This window comes from Geotrypetes seraphini, chromosome 12, assembly GCF_902459505.1.
Source record: "Geotrypetes seraphini chromosome 12, aGeoSer1.1, whole genome shotgun sequence".
Classification (NCBI taxonomy): Eukaryota; Metazoa; Chordata; class Amphibia; order Gymnophiona; family Dermophiidae; genus Geotrypetes; species Geotrypetes seraphini.
The window spans coordinates 43,146,104-43,165,520 of record NC_047095.1 but is presented as its reverse complement, the minus strand read 5'-3'; the positions used below and the strand labels follow the sequence as shown (position 1 = coordinate 43,165,520).

General features: G+C 41.6%; 1 protein-coding gene across 8 annotated transcripts in view; it reads left to right on the top strand.

Moving 5' to 3' along the window:
- The window catches only part of LRRC7 (leucine rich repeat containing 7), a 464,098-nt gene that overhangs the window by 426,534 nt on the left and 18,147 nt on the right, over window positions 1–19,417 (top strand). For 7 of the 8 annotated variants that reach the window (XM_033916815.1, XM_033916814.1, XM_033916811.1 and 4 more), the window contains one exon: window positions 10,400–10,474. In XM_033916815.1, the coding sequence (XP_033772706.1) occupies window positions 10,400–10,474 (75 nt within the window). The remainder of the gene's footprint in view (window positions 1–10,399; window positions 10,475–19,417) is intronic. The other variant, XM_033916816.1, reaches the window with a different exon arrangement.

The window sequence follows — 19,417 nt, the reverse complement described above, 5'->3', positions numbered from 1 at the left end:
GTAATTATGGCCCTCCTTGACACTGAATGGGCAAAAGTCTTCCATTGCACATACGTGGTAGTACCATGCTACTGCTTTCCTCTGTTCCATAGACTGACTCAAGGGAGAGCTGTTACAAAGGGGTGGGGGTGGGGGGTTGTGATTGGTAAAATGCTGTCTTCAGAGAGCACATTACAGGTAAGTAACTTTGCCTTCTTTGAAGACTTCTCTGAGTCATACAAATGGGATTTTCTGATGACCATCGTCCTACTGTTACACCAGTGACATTTGGAACATATGCCCCATTTCAGACTCCTCCACTTCTCTAACTCTCACATTTCAAGATGCGAAGAAAAAGCACTTTTATCCTGAATATATCAAAATGTGAAGCTGTCATCTTTCCAAGTCCCTACCAGTCTCTTCCATCTTCTCCAGTTCATAATGATCCATCACTTCCCTTCTGGGACTCTGTTAAAATCCTGGAGGTCATTTTTGACCCAAACTAACCTTCAAATCACAAATCAATGGAGTAATCCAGTCTTTGTTTGTTTGTTTGTTTTGGGAGGTTGTCATTCATTCATTTGCTTTGTCTTCCCTTTCCTTCTCCAAGCTCTCACGCTCTTTCTTGGATTAGTGATCTCACACTTGGACTATTGTAACTCTCTTTTAAAGCCTCCCTCTTTACTCACTTAGGCATTTGCAATTGATCCAATCCACTGCCGTAAAGCTACTCCATAATGCTTATCACTTTGACCATTTTACTCCACTTTTCCGTTCTGAACACTTGTTACCTATCATTGGACATATTAAATTTACACATTACAAAGGCAGACTCTTCCCCTCTGTTCCCCTGTATATCAGTTTTCTCCTGATCCCCTGTGTCCCTTCAGGTAATGCCTGTTCAGCGGATCACAATATCCTCTTTCTTCCTCCCCCCACAAACCTTCAACTTGCCATCTCCAGAGGAACAGCCTTCTGTTACCTTGGGCCCAAGTTATGAAATTCCTTGCCACCTCATGAAGAAGAGAAGAGGTGAAAAAGCTTCCAATCTTCAAGAAAACATTCAAAATATTTAAGTTCTCCAAAATCTTTGGTTCCTCCCTTGGCTGACGCACATATCTTCTCCTCTATTTCCCCCTCCGCCACACACACCACTTCAACCCCTCTTCATTAGTTTTATTGTAAACTACTTGGAAGCCATTTATGGGCCTGTGGCGATATTTAAAATGTAATAAATAAAATAAAATATATTCCCTGGTTAAGGTAGTTTTTAATAACTGAAAAAGAAAAATAACATCCATTATCCCCAGCAGGTAAGAATTATTTTTGTTAGGAAAATCTATATAATATTTTGATTTTTGTTTTCTTATTTACAATAGAGTATATAACCTGAAACTATAAAATTAGACCACAAGAAAGCTGAGAGTGGGCCCTATCTTGAAGAAACTGTGAGGAACAGGAAGGCCAACGCCATAATCCCACTGAGGAGTTTTGAGTTAGGTATTTCTAGCCTCAATTCCACATTTCAGCACAGCAAATCATCTCAATAGAAGCAGATCTTCTAATAAAGCAATTTGGAAACACATTCTGGGTTTGAGATAGGTTATAGATTTGTACCTATGGACTTGCAAGCTGATTGATACAAAGAACCCCCTATGCAAGATTTACCTTTTAAAACTAAACCGGCTGCAGAAATACATTTGTACCTGCAGTAAAGTATGTGAATGATTTCAAAATGAAACCGTGCTTACATTCTCCCTTTCTTTAACTAATGCTATCTCTTTTTTTTGGCCAAAGAAAAAATGACCAAAGGGCTCATTTTCAAAAAAGAAAAACATTTAAAAAGTGTCATAAAGGGGCAGATAAATGTTTCTCTCGCCAAACCCTTCCAATTTGCCATTTTCAAAACCCATGTTCTAGATCAGGGCTGCCCAAGTCCGGTCCTCGAGATCCACTGGCAGGCCAGGTTTTCAGGATACCCACAATGAATATGCATGAGAGAGATTTGCATACCAAGAAGGCAGTGCAGGCAAATCTCTCTCATGCATATTCATTGTGGGTATCCTGAAAACCTGGCCTGCCAGTAGATCTCGAGGACCGGACTTGGGCAGCCCTGTTCTAGATAGATTTCTAGGGTTCTTGTTTGTAGCGTATCTAAATCTCAAGGGGGCCTATTAGAGGTGTGGTGTGGGAAGGACTAGGGAGGACTTATGACTTAGACATTTTTCTGACACAATTTGGACGTCTGGGACTAGATCTGCTTTAACCCTGAGTAAGGGCCGAAAAGGTGCCCAGACTGATCAGATGATCACAGGAGGGATGTAAACATGACCTCCCACACTCTCCAAAGTGGTCACTGGCCCCCTCCCATCCCCCAAAATGTGAAAGGAACTGTACATACATAGAAACATAGAAGATGACGGCAGAAAAGGGCTACAGCCCATCAAGTCTGCCCACTCTGCTTACCCACCCCCTGTCTATGCCCTAATGACCCAATTTCCTTATCTTGACCCTCGTAGGGATCCCACATGGATATCCCATTTATTCTTAAAGTCTGGCACACTGTCTGCCTCGATCACCTGCACTGGAAGCTTGTTCCAATGATCAACCACTCTCTCTGTGAAGAAATACTTTCTGGTGTCGCCATGAAATTTTCCGCCCCTGAGCTTGAGCGGATGCCCTCTTGTGGCCGAGGGTCCCTTGAGAAAGAAAATATCATCTTCCACTTTGACACGTCCCGTGAGGTACTTAAATGTTTCGATCATGTCTCCCCTCTCCCTACGTTCCTGCCTGTATTACAGCATCAGATGTTATGGCCAGTCCTAGTAAAGCAGCTAGCAGGTTTCTGGAGTAACCTGGTGGGCAGTGTAGTAAAAGAAGGAAGAACTCACTCTGCTCCATACCAAAGGGAAGAAAAAATAGCACTTTAATAATAATAAACACATGGAGGGGCATAATCAAAACAAGAGTCTGAGTCTGTTGTGGACCTAGGGCGCTAGTCGCCCAAAGTTGGCAGCGTCCAAAGTCCATTCTCAAAAAATACACCCCCCCCCCAATTTTTTTTTTCCTGAAAATCATTTACTTCTACGTCCAGCCTTTTCATCGTCAATACCGCTAATACGTCTATCTGTATACTACATTCTCATCCAAGTCCCAAGCGCCTACAGCAAGACCTTTTGGATGTGGGAGGGGCCAGCAAAGTGATGGACTGGCCACCCAGACATGCCAGCAGAGTAGTAGGGCACCTTACAGGGCACTGCTGTGAACTTCACAAAAAGGGTGCCACATAAACATCTCTCCACAACTCCCTTGCAGGTCATGGTGAGCCCCCAAGACCTCCTAAACCCACCTGTCTACAACCCCAATAGCTCTTATTGCTATAGGTACCACCAGTATGGCAGTACAGTAGGGTTTGGGTGGACTCATATTTTTCACCATGAATGCAGTGGTTAGAGTGGCTTATGGGCCTGGGTCCTCTTCTCTATGGTCCACTAGCCCCCTCTCCCCCCAACTACTTAAGCTACCTCTGTGCAGCTCTACTAGGCTTTCCCATGTCAGGTTCTGGATGCAGGTATATACATTTTTATTCTGATTTTTATGGCGGTGTGAGGGTGTCAGTGATCACTTGGGGAGTGTGTGGGACTCTGTACTTTGTGTCTTCAATGGTTATCTGGTCATTTTGGATACCTTCTGGGCACTTAGACCTGTTTTTAGATTGCCTAAGTCACTACATATAAATTCCGTCCAGGCAGCTTCGTAAAACTTTCAATTATCCTTACAGTATGACTAAGTCTAGGTCGGCCCACTTCCCTCCCACATCCCACCCTAACCACTCCTTCAAAAATGCCCCTTTCAGCTCTGGGTGCACAGTGGGATTCAGAGGCCTAAAACGTCTCTGGAAACATCTAAAAACTTGTTTCGATTATCAGAACTTGGACGGCCTGTCTTTTAGGTCATCCAAGTGCCGATTTGGGCGGGTTTTTAGATGTATTTCTGTTTCGATTATGAGTCTCATAGGGTGGAACCAGAAACAGGACCTGACATGGACCATCTAACCTAGTGCTTCTCAACCTTCTTCTGGAGGCATACCTGGCAAGTCAGGTTTTCAGGATTACAATAATGAATATGTATGATATAGGTTTACATTCAATGGATTTTCAGTATATGTCTCATGCATATTCATCCCAAAAATCCAATTGTCTAGGTGTACCTCTTAGATGAGGTTCAAAAGCACTAGTCTAATTCCCTTGAGTGACTCAGTGAACTTATCTTCAAAGAAAGTAAAAAGTACGCCATGAGCTAGGAGAAAGATTTTGAAAAAATGAGAGTGCCTGCCTCAGGTTATCAGCCCTCTGGAACATCTGCAACGTTTTTTAAACCTCTGTGTTAATTGAACAGATTTGTAACAATTGCTTTATACATCATCTCATTGATTCAGTCATAAAGAGCCATCTGTTCACCTCCCATGACATTCCAATCCTTTCACTCAATATTTCATGCCAAATACTGATCACAAACGATGGCATCCACTTCATCTCCATAGGCAACAATGAATGGACATTCCACCCGATTTTCAGAGCTACTTAACCAGCCAGGACCAGTTTCCAGCTGGTTAAATAGCATTTGGTTGGCTAACCATTAATATTCAGTAGACATAGGTTGAATATTCATGGTTAGCAGCTATCCATTTGTTGTCTGTGTCACGTGACTTAGCCAGCTAGCCACATATATTCAAGCACTGGCCGGCTAAGTTTAGCAGCCAAATAGGACCAAATAAATAGCAGGCCTATTTTTGGCCACTATTAACCAGCCATAGCTGAATATTGCCTTAGGCAGTTAATTTGATAGCAGCCCAAAAAAAACTTGGATATTCAAAGCCAGTCATCGGAATCGAGAGAAAAAAGGAAATACTGCTACCATTCTATCCTGATCTTGCTTACTATTATATTGGAGCAATAACTCTCTATTGGCAAATTTAGCTCGAAGGTAGGCTTGTTTAACCACAGCTTCTGGGTAACTTCTATTTATGAACCGTTTCATCATTAGCTTTGAATAGAATTTGAAATCGTCCATTGAAGAGCAGATTCTATGAATCCTCAAAAATTGGCTTACTGGGAGACTCCGTTTCAGATGGATAGGGTGGAAACTATCGAAATTCAGATATGAGTTGCGAGTTGCAGGTTTCTGATAAAAGGCTAAATTCACTAAAGCCCCCCTTACCTGTCCGATCATGTTCCGATCCGTTTCTGAGTCTTGCTGGGCGACCCATTCACTAAAGGCTCCACGAGTGATTCCCATGGATCGCTGAAGACCGATCGCGACGCATGCACAGACCATCATTGATGGCTGTACATGCGAGCCGCGCATGCGCCACTCTCCTGCACCAGCGAGGTCAAAACAAAGGGGGAAGGGTTTGGGGAAGTAATGGCAGGCGAAGGCAGCTGGGCCCGATCTCGTCTCCCAACAGGACTCTGCAGCCTCTTTTAAAAAAGTCAAGGGGGGGGAACTGCCAGACTATGGAACTGAACACAAAACCCGCCCCAACTCTCCTGCTCTCTGCTGCCCTTCCCCGCAGTGCGAGCCCGTGGTTTTAAAGCAGGGCTGCACTGCGGGGAAGGGGGCAGAGAGCAGGAGAGTCGGGGTGGCATTTTACCCCCAATGGTTTAACGGATGGAGAAGCAGGCTTGCTGCTTGAACACAGAAGGCAGGCAGGGCGGCAGAGAGTAGAGTTTTTTCAGGGCTGCAGGGCTGGTATTTCAGCATGGGAGAAAGCAGGAAAGGAGTGAGCAACTGGTCCTCATCAGTCGCTTGGTTTCAGATCGGCCAGCCCAGTCGATGTGCCTGAAAAATGTTGGTGAATCGCTTGCCTTCCTAGATGTGCATTCCATTTCCCTCATTTGCATGCGCAGATTGGATTGGGTGCAGACAGGATCGACCAGAAGGTTAGTGAATCGGGTAGGGGTCGCAAACCGATCGGTTTGCTTAGTGAATCTAGCCCAAAGTGTGGTGGCTAGTTTATCATTCAGACGAAATAGATGTACATCAAGAAAATCTATCCAGTTGTTATGAAAAGTAATGTAATGTAATGTAATTTATTTCTTATATACCGCTACATCCGTTAGGTTCTAAGCGGTTTACAGAAAATATACCTTAAGATTAGAAATAAGAAAGGTACTTGAAAAATTCCCTTACTGTCCCGAAGGCTCACAATCTAACTAAAGTACCTGGAGGGTAATAGAGAAGTGAAAAGTAGAGTTAGAGGAAAAATAAAAATAAAATAAACATTTTAACAAGACAGCATTGATCTAAATACTTTGGAAGGTAGAAGAGAGGAGAGAAAGGAATAGAAGCAGAAGGGGGAGCCGTTGAACAGTAGAATTCTGCAGCATCCACTATCTCCTCCTCTCCCTATTGGCTAAGGCTCTTAACATTTGCATATCTTCTTCCCATTGGCTAAGGCTCTTTGCCTGCATTGTGATGTCATAGAGCTTTATGGTTATAGAAACCTAGAAACATGATGGCAGATGAAGGCCAAATGGTCCATGTAATATAATGTAATGTAATTTATTTCTTATATACCGCTACATCCATTAGGTTCTAAGCGGTTTACAGAAAATATACATTAAGATTAGAAATAAGAAAGGTACTTGAAAAATTCCCTTACTGTCCCGAAGGCTCACAATCTAACTAAAGTACCTGGAGGGTAATAGAGAAGTGAAAAGTAGAGTTAGAGGAAAAATAAAAATAAAATAAACATTTTAACAAGACAGCATTGATCTAAATACTTTGGAAGGTAGAAGAGAGGAGAGAAAGGAATAGAAGCAGAAGGGGGAGCCGTTGAACAGTAGAATTCTGGAGAAATTTAAATGATAGAAATAGAACAAAACAAAGACAAAAGGCAAAACAATAGATAAGATTAAAGATAAATCATAAGCTGGAAAGAAAAATAAAATAAAACTTTGTCTTCAATCCACGGTTTCAGCGTCAGTGATGAAGTGGAGCAAGTAAGTTAGGAGTCATGGCAAACTTCAAATAGTCTGTTCGGGAATTCATCCATGTAGATCTTCCTCAGGCCCTGTCCAAATGCAGATAACATCATCCAAATATCTTCTCCAGAAAAATATTTTATTACTTATTGCTCCAATATAATAGTAAGCAAGATCAGGATAGGATGGTAGTAGTATTTCCTTTTTCCTCTCATAGCATAGAGATGAAAAAGATCATATATAATCACTGGCCTATTATACAACTATATGAAGAATTAGATACCCCTCTGATTTTTGCATATCGTAGAGGTAAAACTATTGGTGAAATCCTTACATATAAAAGGCTAGATTATGAAGTTGATCAATTGCTATTGATAGCACACGTTAAATGCAGTTCCTGTCAATGGTATGATTCAACAGTAAGAGTGAATTGGATCGCCCCTGGCTCTAACCGTTCTTTAGGACCAATACCTCATGTACTTCAAAGGGAGTAATTTATGTAATAGTCTGCCCGTGTGATAAATTATATATCAGGAGATCTATGCGTTCTATTAAAATCAGACTTACAGAACATAAATTGAGACTTAAAAACAAAACTCCGCTAGCCCCATTAGTTAGTCATTGGGAACAAACTAACCATAAGCCAATGGAATTCAAATGGAGGGTTCTTCAGAAAATTATAGTCGGGTGGGTGAGTGTCAACATTGGATCTTTGAGTTACAACCTTAGAACCTAAGAGGGGCATAATCGAAAGGAACATCTAAGTCCGTTTTCATCTAAGTTTAAAGTCGTCCAAAGTAAAAAACAGCCTAGGACACATTTTCAAAAAAAAAAAAAAAAATTTTTTTTGTTTCGAAAATCATCTAAGTATACATCCTGCCGATCTGATTGTCCAAGTCGCTAAATCGTCCATCTTTATACCACATTTTCGTCTAAGTCAAAAATGCCTAGAACAAGCCCTGTTGGACATGGGAGGGGTCTGCAAAGTGATGGACTGAACACCCAGATATGGCACCTAAATAGTGTGGTACCTTATAGGGCACTGCTGTGAACTTCACAAAAAGGGTGCCATGTCATCATCTCACTACAGCTCCCTTTTAGGTCATGGTGAGCCCCCCAAACCACCTCCAGAATCCCCTAGACCCACTTATCTATTACCCTAATAGCCCTTATGGCTGCAGGAGCCATTTATATGCAAGTACAAAAGGGTTTTGGGGTGTATAGGGGAGTACACAAGTTTCAGTATCAATGCAGTGATTACAGGGGCTTATGCCCCTCCACCTGTTTAGTGAGCCGACCAATCAGTTTGTTCCGCGTCATTTATGACGTGGAGAGGGCAGGCAGCTTCTTTCACTAGAGAGATGCTGAGGCGAACACCAATGCCTGCCACATTAAACTTAAAGAACTAATAAGTAAGTAAATAAGTAAGTTATATGATATAGAATGATATTTTTAATAGTATGGAAGTGTAATTTTGGGTGAAACTTTGTTTTGTAGATTACCACACCCTGAAACAGTTTGTGTTACATGCAAATGAAACATGCATGTCTAAAGAATGAGAATTGTGCTATATAGATTTATGCTTCCATGATAAATTTTGCTTAGAAGAGTGACAAATCAAATGGAATGCTTTTGTCACCCACTAAGAATAAAACTCTTGTTTCCCCCATTTATCTCAAATCCACTCCTCTACAAATTCACAACAATACGAAGATCCTTGGAGTAATCATTGATGACGAACTGTCCTTCCACCAACAGATAAGCGCAGTGATCAGGAAAAGCTTTTTCAAACTAAGAATGATCAGATCAGCTTTGAGCTTACTAGAACCTTCTTCTCTCAATAGCTTACTATTGCTCTTTGATAATATCCCAACTCGACTACTGTAATTCCCTATATCAGGGTATTACCCAAAAAGAGATCAGAATACGACAAATTATTCAATTACATCAGAATTGAAAGTGATATCCTAGTATTTAAAAAGCTTTTAAAATCTTATTTTTTTAAGGACGCCTTTGATTTATAATTTAACTAATGGATGCCTAAATCAATTTTTACGTAAGAAAAGCTTTGAAAATTTTACCCTACCTCTCGTTCTTTCCTGGTTTTTTGTTTTTTTTCTTCTCCCCCATTGTAACTTTACCCTCCTTCCCTCTCTCTCATGTGAGTCTTTATTGATTTTATTGTAATTAGGTTATAGTTTCTATATTATACTATTATGTACATCGCCTAGAATTTCGAAATAGGCGATTCATCAAATGTGAAATAAAACTTGAAACTTGAAACTAATATATAATGCAAAAAAAATTTGACCATGTTACCCCCCCTCCTCATAAAATCACACTGGCTCCCAATCACTCATCGAATCACATATAAAATTTTACTACTTATCTTCAAAACCAAACTAACACATATTCCCGGATTCATTGACAGACTTTCTTATCCCACACTGCCCAATCAGAACACTTAGATCCAGCAATCAGCATCTTCTGGTGGTCCCTTCCCCGTGGCATCTATTCTATGATACCACCAGAAAGAAAATCTTCTCTGTTACAGCACCAACACTATGGAATTTCCTGCCCTCCCACCTATGAGAAGAAAATGCAATTGATAGATTCAAAATAAACTTAAAGCCCTTCCTTTTCAAAGACGCCTAGGATAAGTAGATGCCTGATCTCATTAGAAGGAAGAGCATTTCTCTTTCCCTGTATATTGACCTTCTTTGTCTTTCTATACTCTCATATATTGTATTTCTCCCTGAACCCGCTTGTATCTTGTACGTCATCGAAGTCTTATTGTCAAATGTCTCCCCTTTTGATTTTAATAGTTATGATTTTGTACACTGCTTAGACAATTTTTTTTAAAGCGGTAGATCATATTTTAAATAAAACTTGGAAACTTGGTCTAACATCATCACATGTAGATTACACATCAGTAACAACATAACTCCCTCCATTGCCAGACATTATCATTATTTTTTTTAACTATATTTGATTTAAGTGTAAATATACAGTTACCTAGGAAGGTTTTTACTGTGTGCAGTGATGAAAGTGTATTCCGCTGTAATATTACGAGTCATTGATGCAGATTTGAGCACACAGTTTTTTTCATTCTTTTATTAGATCCTTTATTTTTCTTTGTCTGATATTTTTTGGTATGTTAAGTTTCTTGACTAGCGGTAACTTTTTTTTTTTTTAAGAATTTTCCCTTATGATATGTCCTCAGATCTATTTCTTAATGGACGCTGCTGCTTTTTTTTTTTAAACTGTACCTCAGCAAATCCCTTCAACTAGAATATGTGGAATACCTTAGAATCTGAAATCCAGAGGTACAGCATCCTGGTTTTAAAGCTAAAGTTCTCTCCATCTGAGGACAAATAGATTACAAACCTTTACAATAAAATAGAACCCTAACTTCTGTTACTTCTGACTTATAGGGTATCTTTGTTACTAGGGTTCAGCCTGATGGGCCAGCGTCCTGTGTGCTCCAACCCGGGGATAAGATCTTAAAGGTAAGCAAGATTTTATTATCATTCACTAAAAAAAAGAACTGAAAAAGTGCATAAATATTTGTCAATGTATATTAATTTTGGAAGGCAGAGTCCAAAACAAACAAAGAAAGACTGCAGACAAGAGTACAAGATGCAGGCTAAGTTTATTAAAACAAATTTATGTTGCGGTTAGTGTCAACATCTTTTTACAAACCAGGGGACGACACGGTCCGTGTTTCGGTTAGCACGCAATCATCAGGGGTCCCTAATATGAAAGGTATCGAGTAAAACCACAACTAAAATAAACTTAGGCCTGTGTAAAAAAAGCTAAATAAATCACCATAAAATAAACTTAGGCCTGTGTAAAAAAGTTTAGCTTTTTTACACAGGCCTAAGTTTATTTTATGACCTCTTTTACAAAGCTTACAGCTGCCGCGCGGCAACAGCCCTGAAGCCCTTTAAATCTCTTTGGGCTTCGGGGCCGTTAGCGCAGCGCAGCTGCTAGCGTGGCTTTGTAAAAGAGGCCGTTAGTTGCGGTTTTACTCGATACCTTTCAGATTAGGGACCCCTGATGAAGGCGTGTTAACCGAAACACAGACTATGTCGGGTCCCCTGGTTTGTAAAAAAGGTGGCGACACCAACCGCAACATATAATTGTTTTACTAAACTTAGCCTGCATCTTGTACTCTTGTCTGCGGTCTTTCTTTCTTTGCTTTGATTGTTTTTCACTGCAGACCAGCTGGATTGCTTTTTTTGTTTTCAGGCAGAGTTCAAAGTCATTTCCAAAGGGAAAGCAGTGTGCCATGTGTAATTATACCCATATTTAGGAGAGGTGCTCCTGGGGGTGGGATTATGTAGGTTGGAGATTGCAACAACTCTGTATTTTGAAAGTCCATGTGTCAAGTTTGGTCAGAAGAAGAACTCACAGATGAGGAGAGGCAAATGTCCACAGCTTCTCCGTCCACAGGCAATCTTCAAAGTAAAAGCAAATGGCATACTTTCACTTTGAAAAACTGGAACAAAGACCACAGATAATAAAGACTCAACAACTTTGCCTCTCTGCAAGCAGTATGAAAGTCTTTCTCACAATGGATCTGTTTTGTATAAATGAAGAGTAACTTCTCATGCTTTTTCTTTATCATTTTCTTCATTGCTGCTCTGTGCTATTGGTGCAGATATGTGGCGTTTCTTTCAATTCTTCATGGTGCTAGGATCCCCAGCTGTTTAGCTAGGCTAAGGGAGGAGGAGGAAAGAGTACATGCAGTGTTACCCTGCCCTTTCTGGTTTTGTGAATGGTAATAGTTGAGTTAGGTACCATGCGAGCATGCGCGGACGTTGACGTGATGATGTCACAAGTATGCACATGATGTCATCGTGTCGACATCCACTCACGCTCGGAGACCCTCCATACACGGCCCCAAGCTCAGGGAAAACGAGACGAGGTTTGCATGGGGGCGGAGAGGAGGAAAGGCGCTGATGCCAGAAGTTACACCCAGCATACGTGATGCGTCCTTCAATCTCGCTGCAGCACACGGTTTGCGATTTGCTGGATTAATGGGTCCAGGCGCCCAACTTGGGCACCAGCATTTACACCAGATTGCAGTAGACGTACATGTGGTGCCCAAGGTTAGGGTGTGGGAATCACACTAAGGCCCCCCCCCCCCCCTTTTATCATGCCACATTAGGGTTTTTATTGGCGGCCGCTGCAGTAGAAGCCCGAATGCTCATAGGAATTCTATGAGCATCGGAGCTTATACCGTAGTGGCCGGCAATGAAAAAATTTCTAATGCGACTTGATAAAAGGGAGCCAAAGTGTGATGCTTTAAATGACATATGCCTTTAATAGAATTGTGATTGGGCGCTGATCTCTGCTGCCCATTTTTGAGTGCCCTTGATAGAATCTGGCCCATAAGTCACAAATAAATATTAGCATGAACGTCATAGAAATACCACCCATGACTGCTTTTATATCACAATTGATTTTGTGGGTATGTGATTGTTCTGTGTTGTTTCTAATTATATGTAAATTCAGATGCCATTCTTACAAACATTATAGAGTTTCTTGTCTGTAAAATTGTTCACCCTTATAAACGGCTATATAGCTTGAGCTATTTGCTCCATGCCAAAGTAATTGCACTACTGGTTCTAAAGAGGGTACTGAGCTCTGTCCCATGGAAATTTACTTCTCTATATAATCATCTATGGCACTTTGCAGAATTTTGCTTGCTAGAGATTGTTATGCATAGAAATAAGCAAATACTGTAGCCTGAAGCCACATCAGACCCAAATGTAATCATTATTTGATGCAAGGAACTGCATGCAAGCTTTCAATTGGGTCCATGGTTTGCAAGCATCAGTCCCTTGTTTGCTCTTCAAATAGTACCGCAAACAGCATGCTGCCAGCTTTTCCTAACTGTACATTACCCAAATTGCTTGGCAATAGTCAGTCCCATCTCTGCTCACCAAGGAATGCATACTTGAGTTTAAATGCTTCTTTTCAGCTCCTGCTTTTATTTGGTTTCTAGTGAAAATGAAAATGCCTGGTTTTTAGATTGACCTTAGCAAAAGAGAAATGCACATGAGCAAAACATCCATTTGGGTAGAATGAAATGAATGGTTGGCTAAATGAAGAAAAACATATACTTCTTGTGCAAATGATTCTCTGAGTACTTCAAGACCTAACAAGTGGATATTAAACCAAGCTATTAACGTAGGATAAGCACAAAGAATTCCAGGTGCTGGGAGGTACGGATAGCGCCTGAAACTGAATAGGCCAGACCCCAAAAATGGTCAGATCAGGTGGGCCTTGCAGTCTTCATTGAATGGCATTTTCTCTGTTCCTGTTCCCTATCTGTCAAAGAATTGATAGCTCAGCAGTCACGAGAGCAAGATCTGCCTTTGAATTGAAGGCTCTCTCTGGAATCTTGGTATTGCCACTTCTGTGCATCTGTGCGCTGTTGGCGTTTGTCACATGGACTGTGACAATTCCTTCCAGGGATGCTGCTAATAAAATTAGTGACAGTGAAAATGGAAAGAATAAAAATGATCTAATCTTTCAACATAATTTTGTGGTCATGGCTGAGGTGCCTGTTGGCATTTTATCCTTCTACCCTGTTCTGGGCTTGTTGGAATAGCAAGAAAGGAATTTGGATAAAAGAAATGTAGGGGGGGGTCAATATTTAATGCTGTTTAACTGCGTGGGAGTGACTTCTGCCTGGTTAAATAGCTCTGCCATAATATTCAATGGCACTTAACCAAAGAGTACTGCTGAATTCATCCCTGACCGTTGTGGCACTATCTAATTAGACCCAGATTCTATAAATAGCACCAGACATTAAGCGCTTAGATCAGCGCACCTAGCCAGTCTAAGTGCTTAGTTTAATTTTTTTAATTGGTTTAATCAGTGCTGATAATTGAAAGTGGTATTAAAAAAATTAATTTGCCAGTTGGCTTTCTTAGTAGTGCCTACCACTTTGAGGTAGGCATCTACACCGAAGCGCCTATCGGCAAGTAGGCATGGTTAAGGGTGGAGTTTGTGCGTGGAAAGCCTTAGGTGCTGATAGGTGTCTACCTTTGGAACACTCATTTAAGCCAAGAAAACTCTGGCCTATATCGGTGGTTCCCAACCCTGTCCTGGTGGACCACCAGGCCAATCGGGTTATCAGGCTAGCCCTAATGAATATGCATGGAGCAGATTTGCATGCCTGTCACGTCCATTATATGCAAATCTCTCTCTAATGCATATTTATTAGGGCTAGCTTGAAAACCTGATTGGCCTGGTGGTCCTCCAGGACAGGGTTGGGGACCACTGGCCTATATGGCAGTGCAGCTAAGAAATCAGGGACCAGATTCTAATCTAATCTAGTCTTCAATTTATATACCGGGTCATCTCCCAATGAAGCTCGACTCAGTTCACATGTAATTAAGACTAGAGCACATAAAAAAGAGAGCATAAAAGAAAAAAAAAGCTGGATTATCGTCAAGTCTTTGATACTATAGTTAAGCCATTTAAATGTTGTGTGAACAGCAGAGTTTTCAGAGCTTTACGAAATTGTTGTAGTTGGCCTATCAGTCTAATGGAGTCAGGAAGTCCATTCCACATCTCTACTAGCTTGAAGGCAAAAGATTGACTAAGCTTTCCTCTAGATTTAATACCCTTAAAAGAAGGGAAAGATAGTTTATATCTCTGTGTATTCCTCAAATGGCAAGATCTGAAGGGGTTCCAATATAAGGGAACTAAAGGATCAAATATTCCATAGAGAAGCTTAAAGATAATGCATGCACAACTGAATCTTGAAGCGGACTGGAAGCCACTGAAGGATTCTGTAAAATGGCACTGTTATCGACGGCTGCCTAAAAAGCAGCCGCCAATCGCATGCCAATCATGCAATGGCGCCATTTACAGAACCACGGCTTTTGTCAAAGGTAGGCACCAGAAATGTAGGCCAGAGTTTTCAAGGCCTACATTTCTGGCACCTACCTTTGCATCTACGGAGGCGCCTTAGAACGCCTAAGGTCATTTCTGGCTGTAACCATGTCTAGTTCAACCTTGTGCTTTCTAAGGTGCCTCTGTAGACGCAATTTTCATCAAAGGCAGACGCCAGAAACGTAGGCCTTTAAAACCCTAGCCTACATTTCTGGCGCCTACCTTTGACAAAAGCCGTGATTCTGTAAATGGCGCCATTGCACAATTGACATGTGACTGGTAAATGTTTTATAGGCAGCTGCCGATAACAGTGCCGTTTACAGATTCCAGCCCTGAATCCTTAGGTGTACTACCATTTGGGCCAGAGTGTAATGAACGCACTGTTTTTCTAGTTGCCAGTAGCACCTACATTTTTATTCACAATTTTTAAATCATTTTTAAATGGCTTTGCCTATTAACTCCCCCTTTTGCAAAACCGCAGTGGTAAGAACTCCAACGCTCATAGGGATTCCATGAGCATCGAAGCTGTTACCATCGCAGGCGGTGCTAAAAACCATGCTACGGTTTTGTAAAAAGGGGTAAATTAGATGCCAGTAGGACACTTACTGGCACGTAACTTAAGGCACCGTTTATAGAATATGGGCCTCAGTGCCTACCAGCGCAGTTCTATAAAAGTCTATTGGTTGATTGACAACCACGCTAAATGGCGCCTAAGAGTTAGATGCCATTTATAGAATCAGGGCCTTAGTGCAAGGGCAGACCAAGAATAGAGTCAGGGCAAATCCAACACTGATATCCACTGTTGGTACATAGATCATTAATTTAATGGAACTATGCAATTTCTTGTTTATAAGGAGAAAAAAGACCTCGGCACAAATGGAGGACCGCCAAGACAATACTTATAGCGGGCCCCCAGAGAAACAACTCTGTCATTGGCCAAAAATCTTCCAACAATCACATATGGCAACAAAAAATTCCAAAATATAACAGTGCAGCACAATATAGTACAGTAAAGATAAGTGCTGTACTATCATATTTTGGAATTTTTTTGTTGACACGTGATTTTTGGAGGATTTTTGGCCAATGATAGAGTTGTTTCTCTGGGGGGCCCACTATAAGTATTCTCCTGGCGGTCCTCCATTTGTGCTGAGGTCTTTTTCCTCCTTATAAACAAAAAATTGCATGGTTCCATTATGACATAGGATTCATCAAGTTTAAATTGGTTCCACTTTGTATTGTTGTATAGTAATTTATTTTTCGTGGACCTTGCCTATTTTTCTTTTGAGGTACCTAGATAATTAACCAGGCAAACTGGACTGCATAAAAAGCCATCCTAACTAGGCCCAGTTAACGATCTGGAACCTCCAAAGACCCAGATATTCAGTACCAGTATCTGAATAAGGCCTGACACTGAATATTCACGTCTAATGTTGTCTATGGTGATCAAATTAAAAAATAAATCCCTGCCTGATCTGGACTGAATATATATCAACCGAGAAATAAATGACTGTTTTGAACTCCCAGCAAAGACCAGGCACTGCATTTTTTCAAAGATTGTCATGGTTTACGTTAACTCATAAATATGTTCTTAACACATTAAAATGTACTTAGAATATCTTTAAACGTTTTTCTTTTGAATAACTATGAGCTTTAACCTATTATGCATGTGGCAATCCTTGTTCCCTCACGCAAGCAAACAGAGATTGTTCCACTGTGACTGCGCTTCTCAGAATTAATTTGTTAATTATTTAAAATGAGAGGAATAAAAAAGCCACAAATGTCAAATGCTAAGAAAACAGGGTTTGCGGGGTGGAGCAGGGTGGGGGTGGGAGAGAAGGTAAATGTTGTATTGCACTGTCGGGCTTTCTCTGCTCGGGCGAGATAAAGAACCGCTCACCTTCGGTTCTTTTAGGCCTGAAACATCGTTTCCTCTGTTAACCTGCAATAAAGGACAACCGAATAACATGTAAGTTCTGTTTTTATCATTTATTGGCTGGCTTATCCTTGTGAGTGTGCTTCTTGAAGTTTATTTGAATTTTTCCTTTAGTAAATCAAACTAGAGTTTATGGCTTAGTCTGCTGACATCATGCAACTTTCCATGGACTGCTTTTACTCTGCAGGTGGAGGTAGCGGTCAAACTCCAACTAGGAGTTTCACTGCATGTATTATTAAAGAACACTCTTCATTTTATTATACAATGTGTTTTGAAACTGCAAAGATGAAAATGTATATTCTCTATTTCCTTTGATCTAAAAGTTTGACACATAAGCCAAGAAAAACAAAGAAACTATGGCAGGGTTCGTAATATTCACTCACTCGATCAACTGAGAGTTCGTAATATGCCAACTTAAGTCAAATATATGTAGGGAAAAATCACTTCTGGGAAAATAATCTCAAACATAAACCCAATATTCCCAGATATAACTGTGATGTATAACCTTCTTTGTATGCTTTTCTTTTAAATATTGTAGTTATCCCCAATTTCCTCCTGTTTTAATGTACTTTATGTCTGTACGGTTTGTTATATTGAATGGTATGTCTGTATTGTTTTTAATTAGACTCTTGATCGTTTCCCCCTTTTTTTTAACTGTAAAATGCTTAGAAGTTATGATTGGCGTTATATCAAAATTTGAATGAACTTGGAAACTCGGATAACCAATTTCTCTATCAATGGTATGTAAATGTAGGTTATGCTTAGAGACCCAGAGACCGTTTAAGGGCCCAAGACCTAGTTTGTAAGTTTTGGTGGGCTCACATTTTCCACCATCAATGTAGTGGTTAGAGTGGCTTATGGGCCTAGGTCTTCCTCTCTATGGTTCACTGGCCCACACCCACCAGGCTACTAAAGACACCTGTGTGCTGCTCTACTAGACTTTCCCATACCTGGTGCTGCTGTTCTAGAAACACAGGTATGTACTGTTTCATTTACATCTTTTGGGGGGAGGGGGGTCAATGATCACTAGGAATGTGTGGGGGGTGCCATACTTTCATCTCTCCAGTGGTTATCTGGTCAGTTTGGGTACCTTTATGGCCCTGGACATTTTAAAAAAGCTTTGATTATCCCTGCATGATGTCCAAGTGCTAGGCCCACCCAAATCCCGCCCAAACCACACTTCATACATGCCCTCTTAATATTTAGACTTCCTGGAGGGTGAATGCCCTGCAAGACATCTAAAAAAAACATTAGTTTCAACATTTTGGCAATTAAAATGTCCAAGTGCTTGTTTATGCCCTATTTTGGATGGTTTTCTCTTTTGAAAATGAGCTCCATAGTTGATTTATCAACATAATGCAGTAAGATAGTTATATAATCATTAGTGTTTAAGCCCGTTACATTAACGGGTGCTAGAGTAGATGTCTGTCTGGGGTTTTTTTTCATTGTCTCTCTTTCTTCTTGGACGCTGTCTGTCTGTCATTCTTTCTGTCTGTATCTCTCTCTGGCCCCCTGTCTGTTTGTCTTTCTTTCTGTCTCTGTCTCCTGGCCCCCTGCCTGCCTGTATTTCTCTGTTGCGCCATGCCTGCCTGTCTCTCCGTGGCCCCTTCCTATGTCCATAGTGTCCCATCTTATGTCCTTAGTGCCCCCAGTTCTGCCTTCCTATGTCCTTAGTGCCCTCAGTGCCTCCTTCCTATGTCCTTAGTGCCCTCAGTACCTCCTATGTCCTTAGTGCCCTCAGTGCCTCCTTCCTATGTCCTTAGTGCCCCTTCCTATGTCCTTAGTGCCCTCGGTGCCTCCTATGTCCTTAGTGCCCCTTCCTATGTCTTTAGTGCCCTCAGTGCCCCTTCCTATGTCCTTAGTGCCCCTTCCTATGTCTTTAGTGCCTCCTTCCCATGTCCTTAGTACCCCTTCCTATGTCCTTAGTGCCCCCAGTGCCTCCTTCCCGTGTCCTTAGTGCCCCCAGAACCTCTGTCCTGTGTCCTTAATGCCCTCAGTGCCCCTTCCTATGTCCTTAGTGGCCTCCAGTGCCTCCTTCCTATGACTTTATCCCACTCCATCCTCCGAAGCCAGCCTACCTCCCTCCCATCCCCCTTTGCATTATAACCCTTGAGAAGCATGTTTCCATCTTCCCCCCCACCCACTACCGCCGCCGTGCAGCCGACCCCACTGACCCTCCCATTGCGAATCAACCGAAGGGCCTCCCAGCTCCGGCTGCTTCGCAGCCTTCTGTTGCCCTGATTTCCTCTGCCGTGTCTCTGATGATGTCATCATGGACGCGGCAGAGGAAATCGGGGCGGTGGAGGGCCGCGAGGCAGCATGTTTGGAGTGCTGCGGATACTGCTGGAGGCTTGAGGTTTGTGGTCGTCTCGCGGTGGGAGGTTCAATGGGGGTTCGGGTGCGGCGGAGGGGCAACGACGAGTATATGGGAGCTTCTGAGGGGATCAGGGCAGGGTCGAGGGCACCATCGTGTACTGGAAAACAGAACCCTAGGTGCGCATGCGCACTCCTACCTGCCAGGGACCTACTGATCATGGAACACGCAAGTGGGAGTGCGCATGCGCGCTTAGGGTTTTATTATTATAGATACATATTAAAGCACACT